This window comes from Neopelma chrysocephalum, unplaced genomic scaffold (genome assembly GCF_003984885.1).
Source record: "Neopelma chrysocephalum unplaced genomic scaffold, ASM398488v2 Primary Assembly neopelma1_125, whole genome shotgun sequence".
Classification (NCBI taxonomy): Eukaryota; Metazoa; Chordata; class Aves; order Passeriformes; family Pipridae; genus Neopelma; species Neopelma chrysocephalum.
This window is the reverse complement of record NW_020897787.1, coordinates 1369105-1385281: the sequence shown is the minus strand read 5'-3', so window position 1 is coordinate 1385281 and position 16177 is coordinate 1369105. Positions and strand designations below refer to the sequence as shown.

The following is a 16177-nucleotide window of genomic DNA, read 5'->3' as shown; positions in this document are numbered from 1 at the left end:
AGTCCCATGGGGGTGGCTGAGCCACCCAGGGGAGCAGGGGAGCTCCTCTGCTTCCTGCCAGTGGCCAGCCCTCGTTGTGCTGATTTTGTAGGAGCTGTCCCAGCCAGAGCCCTGTCCTTGTTCTGCTGATTTTGTAGGAGCTGTCCCAGCCAGAGCCCTGTCCTTCTCTCTCCCACTGCCACTGGGAGGTCACAGGACAGCTCGTGGATCTGGTTACAAAGTGCCAGCTCACTCTGCAGAGTAAGGACAAATAATCATTTGTGGTCTCTTGGCAGTGGGTGCATTCACTGGGGCATATGTTTGTATTCTTCCACTCCTGGCAGCACCTCCCTCCCATTCCACCCAGTGCCCCAGCAGCCTCACGGGGAGGCACTGACTGGCTGCCCCAGCTCGGAGAGACAGGAGCACAGGGAGACACTCAGAGGGACCCCAGAGCAGGTGTCCCCTGTGCCAGGACATTCCCTGAGGCGCTGAGGATGCCCAAGGTCTTAAATCCTTTTTCAAACCGTGTTGTGTTGGAACAGCTTGGCTGAAAAGCTTGGGGAAACACTGGGAAAAAACTGTTCCTTCACCTTTCTCAGGGCAGTTTTAGGTGGGAGACTCAGAGCTGAGGGCCTTCCCCCAGTGCCACAGGTAAGGCACCTCTCTGGGTGCAGGTACTGAATCAGACCAATCAAGGTCTTGTTCCCCACCAGTATTTTCTAAACATCAGCTGCATTTGAGAATCCAGGAAGGGTTATTTGAATCCTTGTGGCAGGTGCCAGGGAAAAGCTGGAAAAGCTGTGCATTTGTCTTCCTTTCAGATAACCTGAAGTAGTGTGGAAGTTATGATTTAAATATATCCAAATGCATGTAATTAATCACGAGTGCAAGGTACCTCCTTTCTGCTGTGACACCTTATCAGCAGTGTGGGCAGAATCCTAAAACACCCTGTTCTGCCATGTTTCAGCTCAAAGTCTTCAGCTTGGAAAGCCCCAGCACAGCGAGCAGGGCTGAGCAGCCAGGCTGGGAGGGCTCAGCCCCTTCCCCTGGCATCACCAAGCACAGGGGCCCAAAACAGGCTCTCACAGCTCCCTTTGGGAGGGTGCCCACCCCTGCTCCATCACAGCCATGCTTCAGCTGCAGGCAGGGACTTCCACGGGGCTCCAGGAAGTGCAGGCAGCAGAAATCTTTTAGCCCCATTGGCAGAAGGAAGAGTTAGACAGGCAAGGTTTGGTTTTGTGCAGCCTGCAGCAGCAGGGGTGAGAGACTCCAAACTGCTGTTCCTCTGCCCAGGACTTCTATCACATCTACACCAGCCATCCCCATTTTGATTGCAAAATTTTCCATTGTTGGAGGATCCCTTGCAGCCTTCAGGGATTTTTCCCAGCAGTCAGATCCTGTCCCTTGGACTGTGATCTGTGGGGTGTTGCTTGATTACATCCTCTGACGGAAAGGCAGCACATTGCAGAGCTGGGAACACCATGACTCAAAGATCTCTGAGCTGAGATTAGTGGAGGCTAATGTCAGCTTGGCAGCACACCCAGGGGCTTGTGGCAAGCACACTGCTCAGAGATGGGGCCCCTGAGCTGTAATCGTGCCAGGGAAGATGGACAGGATACGAGGAATGCCATAATCGCTCTCTCCAGAATTGATTCCTTCTCAGCTTAACGTGTGGAAACATCAAAAGTACTGAAAAACCCCCATCTGCCACCAGACCTAATCAAACACATCAATTATTGCTTCAGAAAGGCAGTTGCTGCTAGATTTGATATCCCAAAAAAGCAAAGCTGCTTTAAAGCATCTTTTTATTTCGGCTGAGTGTTTTCATGACAGCACACGATTCCTAATGAGCACTGATACAGCTAGGACACACAGCAAAATGTGTCAACTGTGCAGAGATCAGCTCCAGAAACAAGAGAGGAACTCCCAATCCCGATGGATTTCAGTAGAATGGAGGGCTTTGGAAGACAGGTTTGTCACAGGAGGGCAAGGAACCAGGTAGATTCCACCAAAGCCTTGCTTTGATGCCCTGAGAGAGCTGAGCACTGACCTGCAATGTCTGGGTAAAACACACAGGGCTGCTCTGGTCCTGCTGTGGGATTTGATGGTGGGACTGGATTGTGAGGATGAAATCCATGGGGCCATCAAGAGGCTGTGCATGGCTCGTTTCCTCCGTTGTCCACGGAACATTTGGTTGTGGAGAGCAACATCTGAAAAGGTTTTGAAAGGCAAAGTCACCTTCCAGCTATCAAAACACTTCAGATGAGGCAGATGGGAAACCAAAAATATTATTTAGGTTTGGGCAGTAAAACTGACATTGAACCCATTTGCCTCGTTTTTCAGGCTTTGATGATAGTTAATGACAGCTTACAGAAGTTGTAAGCGATCTAAAAAAGCCATAAAAAGCTGCTTTGTGTCCTTGTTCAGGGGATGAATTTAACAAAACCATTACGGGGCTTTAAAACACTGTTTTGACTTTCTAGAACCAGCTGTGGGATGATCCAGCTGCAGTTGGATCCCCCTTGCATCTAAGAGAACATTTAAGAGGATTAATCCCAATAATTTTAATTCAACAAAATGACCTTATGTAACATTACTGAGGAATTAATGAGAATTTCTCTCATGTGGGTCATCACCGGTGGATTTTTTTTTCCCTGGGGGATCTCACTGGTCTCAGGCCGAGCGTGGACAGAGTAGATTGACTGTGTAGCACATTGCATGGGCCGAGGAGATAAGTCACTTGGAGCAGGAACCCTTTTTCCTTTGCTGAATTATTTGGGAATGCACAAAAGGGAATGCAGCTGTCAGCCTCCACTGGTGCTATTTGAAACCCTTTTGGCTCTGAGGCTTTTTCCACAGGAAAAAAATGCAATCTTGTCTAATGCAAATGCTGCTGCAGGAATCTGGGTAGTCCAGCTGGGTTTTTTTTTATTGAAAAATGTCGTGGTCTAATTGTTTTTGACTGTGTTTCTTTGCTGTTCTTACTGAGCCGAGCAGGATGCATATTAAAGCTAATTAGGTGCATGTAGGGTATTCAATATTTGATCTTAATATTAAGGCCCCAGGAGAGGGCACATTATCAAAGTTAACCAACTGCAAATTTTAGCGAAAACAAACTATGCCAGTGGTCTGATGTTGCATAAAATCCAAGTCTGCCCCACTCCCAGCTTGGTGTGGGATGTGTGGGGCTGGGCAGCCTCTGCTGCATCCCTGCCTGAGCCCTTTGCTTCCCAGCTGGGCAGATTTGCCTCCTGGGACCACAAGAAATCGATTTGGGGCAGCAAAAAGAGGGTCTGTGTGTGGCTTCTGCACCAGCAAGTGTGATGGGTTTTCCTTCTCCTGCCTGCACCCTCACACTGCTGTCCATTGTCTCTCTGCTGGAGGGTGAGGGGCTGAGGTTTGGGTTTGGGGCTGAGGTTTGGGTTTGGGGCTGAGCCAGGCTCTAAATCCCTGCAGCTCCATGCTGGGGGTCAGGTCCTGAGCCCGTGTGCATCAGAGCACCCCAGCAGCCAGCCCAGATCCTGCCCTCCCTGCAGCTCCCCAGGGGCTGGGAGCTCATTTGTACTGTCACTGTCACTTGGGAGCACAGCAGTGCTCCTGGGGACCAGGACTCCTCTGGGGACCAGTGGCCAGCCATCTCTGCAGGGAAAAACTGTCATTAGGGTAACTCAGGTGGGCCAAACCACTGGTGGGGTTGACTCAGGGCACAATTAGTCTTGCTGTGGGTGATGCTGATTGTCCTGGGTGAGCCGTGGGACGAGAGGAGACGGCCTCAAGCTGAACCAGGAGAGGTTTAAATGGGATGCTGGGAGGGATTGAAGGGGTTGTCAAGCATTTGAACAGGCTGCCCATGGAAGTGTCACCATCCCTGGACATATTTAAAAGACATGTCTCTATAGATGTGGCTCTTGGGGACCTGGTTTTTTGTTGGACTTGGCCCTGTTTGGGTAACATTTGGACTTGATGATCTTAGAGGCATTTTCCTACCTAAAGGATTCTGGGATTTTCCTGACTTTGTGGTGTTAAATTTCAAAGGATGACTATGTCCCCATGGAGTTGGGTGGAGTACCAGCACAGTAGCTGACTGCTCTGCCTGCTCAGCCTTGCCTCCTTTTGAAATATCAGAACCAGTGTCTTTCATTCATCAGCAGTAATTAATTACTTTCAGCATGCAGTAGACTGTTTACACTCTTGAAATTGTTTTATACACACACTTAAAAACAAAGTATTTCACTCCGCTGCTTCCTGTTGGAAATGTAAATGCTGAAACAGCCCTCCCAGAGCAGGGATGGGAAGGGTCACTGGTGCATCCCAGATGTGGGGTGCAAACGCCAACCCCACACCCTGATGAAGGACACACTGCAGGGACCTCAGCATGCAGTCCAGGAAATCATCTCTCTTCTCAGCTGCAGCATTCAACCGAAGCAGGGATCACCCTTCAAGACAGCCCAAAGCCAAAATTAGGCACTGATGTAGAACTCAATTAAAAAATAATAATAATTAAAAGAAGACTACGAGCTGCTTCCAGAAAAGCCACAGGGCTGCAGGGACACAGCACCACGCTGGGAGTGCACTTTGGTGCACTTGTTTCTGCTTTAGGTCTGTGTGAAACTGGAAGTGAAGAGTGTTCTGCCTATATTTTATGTACCTGAAAGCAGGAGTTTTGAGGAAGGTGCAGTGTGTGGCCCCTGCGTGTCTGGGAGTGAGTCATGGTTGGCTCAAGAGCTGCTCATCCATGGGCAAATACAAGGTGGTAGCAATGCCTGTTTTGAGCAGACACAGGAGAGCTTCTGATAACATCATTTCCAAGCTTTTTGGCCAGCAGTGAAGGTGCAAAAGCACGTGGTTGGCTCTAAAGAGACACCGTGAAGGCATCGGGGTGACTTACATTTATTAATTTACATTTTAGTAGTTTACACTTAAATTAGGCACAAATTTAACTGCCTTAGAGGAGCAAGAATGTTTCTGCCTTGTACAGGGCCATGGAACTTGTGCAGTTGACTGGAGTGAGCTCAGCCATCTCCAGGGCTGTAGGTTCTGGCAGCATTTCAGTCGCCTGATGGATTTGCTTATTTTTTAACGTGAACCATCTGGTCAGTCAGAATAATATCTTTGCATGCAAGGAATACTTTGGTGGTAAGAATTCAGTTTTGAGTGGCCCAAAGGTATTTCCTCCAGAAAGGAGATCTTCCTCAGCTGGGAGTCTATCACTGGGCTCCATCAGTGTTTCTTGGACCGGTGTTGAAAGTCCAGGCTGAAAATATTATGCTTTTTAAAACGAGCTCCATTTGCAGTTTTTAGATGAGCCTGACTAGGGGAGCTGTTTTTCCTCTCAAAAGAGATGGGCATGTAGGCAAACAGTCATTTTAATCTCCATCTCAGAGAATTTCTTGTGGGAATAGGATGTACAGCCTGGCATTCGAGTGCAGCCAGGGGGGAAAGGAATGAGAGTTTAGAGAGATTTGCACCCTGTCACGGAGGTCTGAACTGTGCCTTTGCAGCCTCTGAAACACAAGGTCATGGGCATCTGCGTTGATTTAGTTTAACATAATCCAGGAGTTTTTAATCGCATTTCAGGCTATTAAATGAGTGAGAAGAGAATCACTGGAATTTAGCTTCATAACTCCCCTGTAAACAAAGTTTTTAACCTCATATCAAGATAAAAATAAATTTAAAGTAGCTGATTACCTCCAGCAGAAGATTTTCCATCAGAATCTGATCATCCCCCCTCCCTACATATTAAAATCAGATTTTTGCACTGTTTTTCCCCATTTGCAAACAAAGCTTGCAGAGTTTTCTTCAGAATTAGATTTTTTTTCTTTTGACTCAAGCTCTGCCCATCCCCACCACAACAGCCTGCCTGCTTCTGGTTAGGAAACAGAAAAGATTATTTTTGAAAGAAAAAGAGGGGGAGAAGGGAGAGAAAAAAACACAAAAAAACAGAAAAGTTTGCTGAGCAAAAATAGATTTGTATGCAGGTTGGTTCCAAGATTCTTCATGTAAAATCCCCCTTGGATCAGTCTATACCCTGAAGGTATCAGTATGAACGAGCTGAAACTCCTGGCTGAGGCACAAGGCTCTGTAGGAAAGCTGTGCAATGACCTTTCCTCACCTTAATTAGTCCAGGTGAAGGTGAGGGGCAGGACTGCTCCTACAGAAACTGGACCCTTAATTTATATCACACCCTTGGAGTGTAATAATCCCCTGGTGATTTCCTGCCAGGTTTTATTCAAGCACATCACTGTAATTGTGGGGATGTGCACTGATATGGGAAAACTTCATTGGGCTGGAAACGTCTCGCTGATGGAAACTAAATCACCTTAAGGTAAAACAGAAACAGTATGGGATTTATTTCCTCTGGTAGGCAGCTGGAATTCTCCGTGTGTGCCTTTCACAGACAGTTTGAAGCCACACAAAGTTCCCTGAATTCCGCAGGAAATGCCTGGGAAGCACTGGCTGGAGGTTCTGGAGCGGTGACAAAGGGCAGGAGGTGAGGCAGGGCAGGAGAACCCTGTGCAAGGGAGGGGATGGAGGATGCCAGGAGGGGGAACAGGGGTGTCCACCAGCCCCACTGCTGAGCACACCACCTCCCTCCTGCTGGCACAAGGAAGACAATTCAGGAAGATTAAATGTCTTCAGGTCAGCCCTGTTTAAAGCATCCTCAGCACACACTCACAGGCGCCGCCTCAGAAACACAAACACTTCTGCTGAGGGCTCTTGGAGGGCAGGGGAGACACCAGAAGACAAGAAAAAAATGTAAACATGGTCTTCATCTGTAAATATAGAGGGGGGAGGGACGAGTAAGAATTATAGGCCAGTCGGCTTCTAGAAGCTTTCAAGAGAATTGAACCATCAATCAAACAATTTGCAAGCACCTTGGAGGTAAAAAGGGAGATAAGTGACATCCAGCATGGATTACACAGAACTGAGGCATGTTAAACTAACCTCATTTGATTTCTCAGGAGAAGCAGGAGTGGAATAGTTGCTTCCATATCTAGATTTTGGGAAGGTTTTGGCACGGTCCGACTGGATTTTTATAAAGTGACCTGGAAAAATAGTCCAGATAAAACTACTTCAGGCCTCACACAAAACTGGATGAGTAGCACAGCTCATTCCCAAAGAATACAATTATCAGTGGCTCGTGGTCAGAGCTGAGGGCTCTGTCACCCAGGACTCCTCTGGGGCCAAATTCCTTCAGAATTCTCATCAGTGGGAAATGGATGAAAACACATCATTGCCCCTGGCAGTGATGAGGAGCTGGGAGAGGTCCTTCCACCTTCAAACCGTGTTGGCAGGCTAGAGAAGTGAGGCCTGGGTCTAGTCTGGGGCACTGTGCCTCAAAGAGGAGGAGGACTGACTGCCTGCCTGGGGAAGGGGTAGGGAGGTGTCAGTGCCTTTGCCAAACCTGGCTCAGGTTGGAAGAGCTGGATGGAAAGCGCCAGAGTAGCTTGGCTGGGGTGTGGGGACAAGGGTGGCTGGAGCCTCTGCTCCGGGAAGTTTTCAGGATAGATGGATGTGACCTGGGCAAAGTGGCTCCTTGGTGGGCTCAGCCCCCAGCTCTGGGATCAGCCCCAAAGCCCCATCCCTGCTGTGCTGGAGCTGTCCTGGGGTCTGTCCCACCCCGGCAGTGTCAGCAGGGACAGGCAGCAGCATCATCTTCAGCTTTGCCTCTCTAATGCACTGGTTTGGTGTGCAGGGCTGCAGGCTGTAAGTGCTCTGCTGAATGGGAGCCAAAGCAAACTGCTCCACAGAATGCACCCCCTGCTTCCAAGGATTTCATTTGTTTTGTAATTGAGCAATAATCGCCGAGGCACCGGGCACTTCTTCAGGATTAATGGCTTGCTGGGGCACGGCAGAAGATCTGCTCTGCTCTGGAACCACCTTCCCCAGCAAATACCTGCCTGTCACTGCCGTTCTGACAGGAGTACAACAACACAGCGTGGCAACATATGGGGTTTGTTGTTAGCAGCTGAGGGATGGGGAGCGGGCACTAATGGGTACCTCAGGCAATCAGGTTGCTTCGGTTGCCTCTCACCATTCCATTCAGAGCACGGTGTTTCATTAGTCACTGGGTGAATGAAATGGCTTTTTAATTGCTCAGAATCACTTTTTGAAATTACAGCGTTCTCTCCCCCCCTCCGCAGCCCCCGGGGATCCTCTTAAATCCCTTTTCTTCCTTTGCCCTGGAGAGAATCAGTTCTGGTGTGGCAAAGAGGAACCTGCCTGCAGCAGTTTTGTTTGTAGTTCAGACACAGAGAAAGATATAAGCCACTTAGAAAACAGAGAACTCACATTTTCGGTGCTGAAAACACTCTGTTCCCATCATTTGCAGGTTGCTTAAGGAGTAGCCCACCCTGCCTAAACCTTTAAAGTCTTTACAGTCTTGACACACTGCTCACTTCTGGCAGTTCCCACACTTTTTTATTGGGCACAGCTCACTGCAGCACCCAAACCCCACTGCCCCTTGTGTCCTGTGGCACAGGAGCTGGCTCAAGCCATGTCCCACAGCAATAAACCTCCCAGGAGCCCTGTTGGAGCTTTAAATATGCTCTAGGCAGCAAAGCACTACAGCAAGCAAGAAGAAAGGTGTGTCCCAAACGGGTGAGTGGCAGCAGGAGCATTTCCAAAGGGCTGTGGAAAAAGCTGCTCCAGCATTTGAGCCACGGGATGGCCAAGGCAAGCGAATGGAGAAACATTTGCAAAAAGCACATGGGACAATAAACCAGTTCATGGTGTCCTAGCAGGCTGTGGAAGGGGAGTCAGGGGGGATTTGCTCTCTCAAACATTAGGTGATGTGCTGACTGTGTGATTGATTAATCCACAGGTACTTCCTACAGCAGAACCTCAGCACTGGCATCCTCAGGGCTGCTCTCAGTGGCCGTGGCTGCATTCCCAGAGGGATTTCACACAGGAACAATTGGGGTGGTTTTTTCTCCACTCTCTTTCTGCCCCCTTTAAAAGTGACACTGTTGTGCCTGTGCCTTGAAGGGTGGCAGCGTGTTGCCCAGCTGCAGATGTTCCCTGAGGGATCCCAGAGCCACCTCCGTGGCTTAACTCTGCCCCTCCAGCACAAGGAGCCCTGTTACCCGACTGGGAGCTTGCTGGCTTGCAGTATTTAGAAGTGAAAATGTCAGGCACAAGGCCAGAGACAGTTTAAACTCCAAAGAAGACCAGAGCTCACCTCTTTCCCCATACAGATGTTCAGCCCTCTTTTTGCCTTCTCAGTCCCCCAGCTGATGTCTGTCAGTGAAAGGCAGAAACAAAGCCAGCCCGAGGTGTGGGATCACTTCCACCTCCTCCAGCAGCTGGACCAAACAAATTCCAGCAGTATCCTCTTGAGCCATTGCACTGCCCCTTGTGCCTGATCTCACCCATTTTTTCCCCCCCTCTTACATTTTCTTCTCTTAGTTGCCTGAAAACCAACATTTAGTCTTGCTCATCCAAAATCCAGCCCTGAGCCAACCAACCAGAAGGAATGAATTATTGCTGGTGATGCTTTTGCTAACTGCCTGCCTGCCTCCCCTGGGGCCCCTGCTCTGCTGAGCTCCTTGCTGCCTTGCTCATGGCTGGGAGGAACCGGTGCTGCACAGCCTCCCTTGAATTCAAACGGGATTGATGCAGCTCCTTGTGCCCTGTGCCAACCATAACTCTTCAGGTTTGACTGCAACTTTTGGCAAAGAACACGTTTCCCAGAAGTTCAGCAACTTGTCTGAGTACCAGTAAATGATCCATGAGATCCAGTGTCGACACACAGCTCTGCTGCCCCCCACTCCCTCCCTGTTACTCAAATGCTGCTGTTCCAAACCTCAGCACGAGCACTGGACTCAAGCAAAAATCAAAGCTACAGGGTACAAGGTCTGCAGTTGCCCATAACTCCATCAAAATCCAAACTAGCTTTTGACAAATTGGCAAGTCTGGATTTAGTAAGCCAGACAGGTTTTCATCCACCCCTGTTCAGCTCAGCCCAGGTGGGGTGAACCAGCAGCCCCTGGTGCTGTTTCCAGCTCACCAGCACCATTCCCCTTTCCTGGAGGGTACCCCCACAGAGGGCTCTGCCCAGTTCCTCACATCAGTGGCTTAAATAATTTCCTGGTCACCAAATAATTTGAATTCTTGTCTGAGGCTGTCTTTGCTTGTAGTTGCGTTTTTTTGGGACTCAGGGGCTGTTCAGCAGCTCTTCCCAGGAGCTGAGTGTTCAGTGTTGAGTGAGCCAAGGTTGTGGTGGGGACAGCAGAGAGTCAGTCACTTTGTGTTAGGAAGCCTTTCTGTGAGTTTCCCATCAGGGGAAGGAGATCTCTTGTCTTGGTCAGCATGTTTCTACCAGCCTTGTTCTTCGTGTAGTCATCTGTTAATAACACAGGGCTGGCACCCAGCCCTGCTCTCCATCCCAGCACTGGATCCATTGCAAGCTCATGGTGATCCCCACCAGTGCTCCCTGTCCCCTGGGAGATTCCAGCACTGCTCAGGACCTTCAGTTGTGTGTGTCTGGTCTAGAAAAAAAAGGCATCAAAACTCCTGTTCCTGACAGGGGGCTCGGTTTTCTCAGCGACCAGATCTGTTACTGAGAGACCCTCTGCTGTCCAGAGACATCTGAGGATGAGCAACCAAGGATTTCATTTTAGCTAAGCAGATCATCCTCTCTTCTGACATTTAAGACAGGATCATAACTTATGTCTTCACTGGGAAGAATTATTGTCAGACACAATTAGCTCTGCAAATCCTCGCTGTTTTCTAGACACATCCAGGCTTAGTTCTTGAGTTACTTAGAGGTGAACAAATTACAGGGGTCAGTCTTCTGATCTGAGCAAGGGACTGCAAGAACTCCCTCCCTCAGATAGTTGCTTTGTGGAGTTTAACAGAGACCAAGGCACGGAGCATCCCACATGCAGAGCTGATGGGACTGGGGGTCCCGTTCCTGTCCTGCTTTGGGAAGGGATAACACAACACACCCTGAGGCAACAAAAATCCCAGCACTGTTTCTAAAGGGGAAGGAAGGAGGGGAAAGGAGATGGGGAGGGTTGCAAATACTTTAAATGCTACATAACTAAGTCACTGCCCCTCTCCATGCTGTCTCCCCATGTGTACCAGGGGTATTTCGACTCTAGTTCCTTCTGCAAGGCACCCCAGGAGTTCCTGTTGAAAGGACTAGACAAGAAATAGGGGTTTCTATAATTTGTTTCAGTGGTTAAGATCTGATCTGATGGTCATTGAACCTATTTCCATAGCCCTTGACTGGGAGGGTAATGTGGGATCTGGGAACCTCCCCCCTGTGAGCAGTGAGCGTGTGAACACGAGGTGCTCCAGGTTCCAGCGCTTGCAGAAAACCTCTTTGAGAGAGAGCAAAAGGGATGCTAATTCCAGCACTGGGCTCAGACACTACTGGTGAACAACCAGAAAGGTTTAAAAAGAAATGCTGACTAAATTAAGCAGATCAAGCCAGCAGATGTGCTCTTCAGAAGGGCACAGCTGCCTTTTAAATGTCTCCCCCGCCGAAATTACATTCTCAAGAGGTTTTTTTGTCCTCTGCGTTTTCTCCAGGATCATCCACGAGGATGGCTTCTCTGGAGAGGACGTGAAGCAGTACAAGCCAGTGGTCTACAGCAACACTATCCAGTCCCTGGCAGCGATTGTCCGTGCCATGGACACCTTGGGCATCGAGTACGGCGACAAGGAGCGACGGGTGAGTTAAAATCACCCCTGCCTGGGCACGGGCAGCTGGGCACCCACAGGAGGCATTGGCACAGTGGAGGGAAGAGGAGGGAGGGGGGGATATTTCCATCACCACTGTGTGCCCGTTGCACCAGCAGAGGCACAGTTCCATTCACTGTTCCATCTGTGCCCCCACGCCAGGAAGGGCAGCCCTGCATCACCACAGCCAGGCTCTCTCGTGCCCTGGCACCAGCCAGGCCAGGGCAAAGCACCACTCTGCTGTCTAAGGATGGCCTGGACAGCACCCACAGACCTGGGGAAACAGGGAAAACATGGAAGCCTTGCTGCTGCTCCAAGCCCTTCCATCAGCCTGCTCATGCAGGGAAGCTTTTAGGATTAACTTGATTGGGGCTTGACTGGCTTTTGCTCACACATCCCCCATTTAAGTGTACCCAAACGGCAACTTCCCGTGAAAACAAGGGGATATTTTACTCCAGGGAGGTTGGTATGGACAGGCTCTTAGGCAGCAGCATTGGCATGTGTCTTATCAGAACAGCTACGTGATGCCTGGCAGCCTCTGGTGCCACACACCTAGGCCAGCCTGTCCTTTTACTGCTCTGTGGTTACTTTCACCAGCTCTCTATTTTTAAACAGTGGCTCCTCTGTGAGGTGCCCCTGCCACCCTCTGCCTTGCCTTTTTGCATTTTTGGCTCAGGTCAAGCCCACACAGAGAAACCCAGGGCCCTCGAGAGGAGTCAAGACCTCCCTTTTTGCATGCTGCCATCCCAGAGAAAGCAAAACTGCTCGGTTTCACTGGAAATGAAATAATTTCATATTTAAGCCCTGGTAAAAGCAAAGTCCTATATGCCACTGAGTTTGTCATGACTATTTTTAGGTAGCTCTCAAGTGACAGATGTATGACATACCCCCAACTCCTTATCTGAGGGTTGATAATAGAAGCATTCACTGGCAGGGATGCCAAAATCCTGCTGTGGTGCCACTGCGTGAAGAGGAGCCTTATTTCTCCCCGTTGCAAAGAGGTATTTTGATTTCTTTGCACCCAGGGATTTTTTTCTAAATCCCGGAGACATTTCTGTCCCAAAGGTGGGGCTGATCCCACAGTGGAGTTCCTGTGAGGCTGCCCAGAGCCAACGCTGATGGCTCCCAACCCAACACATTAATCTGTTGATTACTCGGTGACTCAGCTCTCAGCAAGGCAACGTAGCTCCTCTCAGCTAAAAACCTATGCTCAGGAAAACAGAAACAAATCCTTCTCCGTGTCTGATAAATAGTCTGTGGCAGACAGACAGCATTAAAATATAAAATTTCTTCCTTTTTCTTTTTTTTTTCTTTTAAAACACCCCAAGTCTCAATGCGAGGAGGGGAAGCTCATCGCTGCTGTAGTGCCAGGCAGGGTGTGGAGGGGCAGAGCTGGCACCAGCACTGCCAGGAACGAGAGGTGGGGTGCTGGCCTGCACAACATGTCGTGCTCATTCGTATTCCCATGGAAAAGACGCCAAATGTTCCCGGGATCATGTGATAAATGGGGCTGGAGAGGAGCTCAGGAGGTGTCCAGCCCAGCCTCCTGCTCGGGCAAGGTTGGCTCTGAGGTCAAACCAGGTTGCTCAGGGCTCTACCCAGTTGGGTCTGAGATCCTTGAAGGATGGAGCCTCTGTGGGCAACCTGCTCCTCTGCTGTGCTGTGCTCAGGATGGAAGGGTCTGAACTCACATTGGTGTGAACAACTCTTGTTTCAGTCTGTGTTTTATGGCTGTAGGGGTCCTGTGTTACACCTTGCAAAGTAAAAGCAAGTTAGATGAAGTTCTCCCCAGCCTAGTTTCCCCTAAGGTGTGTAGTCCTGGAGGAGTTGCTCCTGTCCTGCTGTGTCAGACCAGCCTGCCACAAACCACTCCAAACCAACCCACAGTCAGAGGGGCTGATTCAGAGTCTCTGCTCCCTTCCTAGATGGCAGAAATATTTCTTCATCCAGCAGCAGACAAAGGGGAAGGAAACTGAGTCTCTCAGGCCACGATCTTCCACTTGGCTCCTTTCTCTCAGGCCACCTCCACAGAAAGTTGCTGGTATTAGCATGAAATAGTATTTATTTTAATCTTACAAAGAAGCACATGGCTTCTGCTACCCCGCTTTTGTTATTAATGCACAGCTGCTACAAAGAGGGGCCATTAAACAGGCGATTTGTTGAGTATTATGCTGCGTGGTTCATCCCTTTTCAAGCAAAGCTTTTCTATTTTAAAAGTCATTCCTCAGCCAAGGGTTTCCAATGCAAATCTTTTAGTGGGGGATTTTCCCCTACTCATCACTTAAGCCCCCAGGAGGAGAGAGCTCAGGAGGGGGAGCCAGGGCTGTGGCTCGAGCCTGATTCAGCAAGCAGGAAAGGAGGGGACACACCAGGGACAGGTTTTCCCCAGGGACCACTTGGCTATTACCACTTCCCCTATCTCACTTCCTGGGAGACGCATCTGCCCCTGTATCCCTCCCAAATGGCATCCTGACCATGCTCAGAGTGGAAAAAAATCCTTGCCTAGATAATAAACGTGAATGAGATTGTTTGTGCAGTTCTTGTTGAGGGAAAATAACCAAATCCTCTCTCTCTGTTCTCATTTTCCTCCTGCCCATAATTGTACCTCCAGCATTTGGTCTAATAGTAGTGAAAGACTGGGGGAAGAGCCCAGACTAAACCCCGCAGTTTTTGGCAGTCCAAGTGAGATCAATGTAGGAAACAGGAGCTAAAAAGACAAAATAAATGACAAAAAGCAGAAGCCCCAGGTCTCACTGACCCTCTCTGCTGACAAGGACCTGTCCCCAGGTTAAGAACAAAACAGTCTGCGTGTAGGATTTCATTTTTCTGTGTGCTCCCTGTCCAGGGCAGTGGGTTCCCTGCAGCTGTGCCCGGCTCTGGGAGGGTTCATGGCCTGTGGGCAGCACCCAGGTCCTCGTCCCGTGTCCTTCAGCGCAGGGAGGCAGGAGCACATCCTGCCAGCTCATGGCACACTGTCACTGCACACAGCAGGGAAGGGCAGTGGGAAACTCCAGAAGAGCTGTGCAATGCAGAGTCACAAATCCTCTCTGTGCTGCAAGAGGGAGGGTGAGAGAGGAGCAGTGGGTGAGGAGACGGGAGACGGCGGCGGGAGGAGCAGCATCCAAGGGGTTCCTCATCTCCAGGGCCACCAATTCCCAGGGTCTGGGTCCCCCATGAGCCAAGGGGTTACACACAGCAAGAGGGGCAGAGGATTAGTCTGGCCTGCCTGCTCAGGACCCTCCAGCTGGTCTGTAGGGCACTGCTCAGTCCTTACCTTCATAATCAGATTACAGGCAGGAAAGAGTCCGGCTGTAACGTGCAGCCTCTGGATTAAATGGTCCTCTAAAGTGCAAATGTATTAATAAAACAAGCTCCTCACTGATTCCATTTCAGTGTACCCAGGCAGAGCAAATGGGAAATGGAGGTTTGAAGCCAGGAATCCAGAAGCCAGTCCAAGTGTTTGGAACTGAGCGAGCAGGAAGGGCAGGGGAAAATGGATTCTCATACCTCTGCTTGAAGAGCTGTTTCCAAAGTCTGGCTTCAGAAATCCCAACCAAAAGAAGTATAAATTCTCTTCCTGGGTGGGTCAGTGCTGACCCCAGAAGCTGCACATGCAATCCCACCTGGGTGAGGTGCCAGAGCTGCAGCCAGGCTGGGACTGGGGGTGTCTGCAGGTTGGAGGGGTTGGTCCCTGGCTGCAACGAGCCTGCCCAGGCAGACACCCTGCCCCATGCAGGGTGGTATGAAAACAGCTGTGGAGCGTGCTCTTATGTTCATAAACCAGACAGAAACAGGCTGAAACTTTCCAGAAATTACTCAACAGAGAATCCAAATGTCAGTTGCGTGGCTCAGGTCCAAGTGTCTGAGGTGGCAGGTCACAGGGCCAGCCCTTGGGGTCTGGAGGTGGCAGGCAGTGACCTTCACACTGAACTTTTTTCCCAGTGTGAGTCTGGGCATGTCTCTGCTTCAGCTATGAAAGGGAAAACTAAAAAGCTGCTAAAGTGTTAAAATATTTTGATAGGGATTTTCATTTTTTTTTTTATTTCGGACTTTGTAGCAAAATGTGTCTGTGGTGACCTTCTGCTGTGTGCAGCGTGTAACTCCTGAACTGGGAGCCAAACAAAGACGTGCTGGGACATTTTAAAATCCTGGCTAGTAGCATGTAAGAAGATTTCTGTAGTGTGATTGAGCAGCCCAGATTGAACGTGGCAAAGAGGGCCAAGTCAAACTGCTCCTGAACAGGGAGGTGTCTGCAGGAACTCGGTGCCTCCAGCCCCATCCCCTCTGCTCGTGCTGGAAGGGGGTTTTAGGAGCAGCCCTCTTCCTCCTGCTCCTGCTTGGCAGTGGCAGGAGCAGGGTTGCAGCCCCTGTCACCTGCTGCCTTCCAGGCACTGTGGGTGGAGGATGTCTCTTCTGTAAGACCTGCTCCTGTGTAGCTGGATTTTTCTCCTTGTCAGCTCAAGGTATTTGTGGATGTTGCTTCGTTCCAGCCAGGTGTCTGTTTGGA

General features: G+C 49.8%; 1 protein-coding gene across 2 annotated transcripts in view; it reads left to right on the top strand.

Annotated features, from left to right (window-relative positions):
* The window catches only part of GNAO1 (G protein subunit alpha o1), a 138031-nt gene that overhangs the window by 34680 nt on the left and 87174 nt on the right, over positions 1 to 16177 (top strand). For both annotated transcript variants that reach the window (XM_027698176.1, XM_027698177.1), the window contains exon 3: positions 11521 to 11662. In XM_027698176.1, the coding sequence (XP_027553977.1) occupies positions 11521 to 11662 (142 nt within the window). The remainder of the gene's footprint in view (positions 1 to 11520; positions 11663 to 16177) is intronic.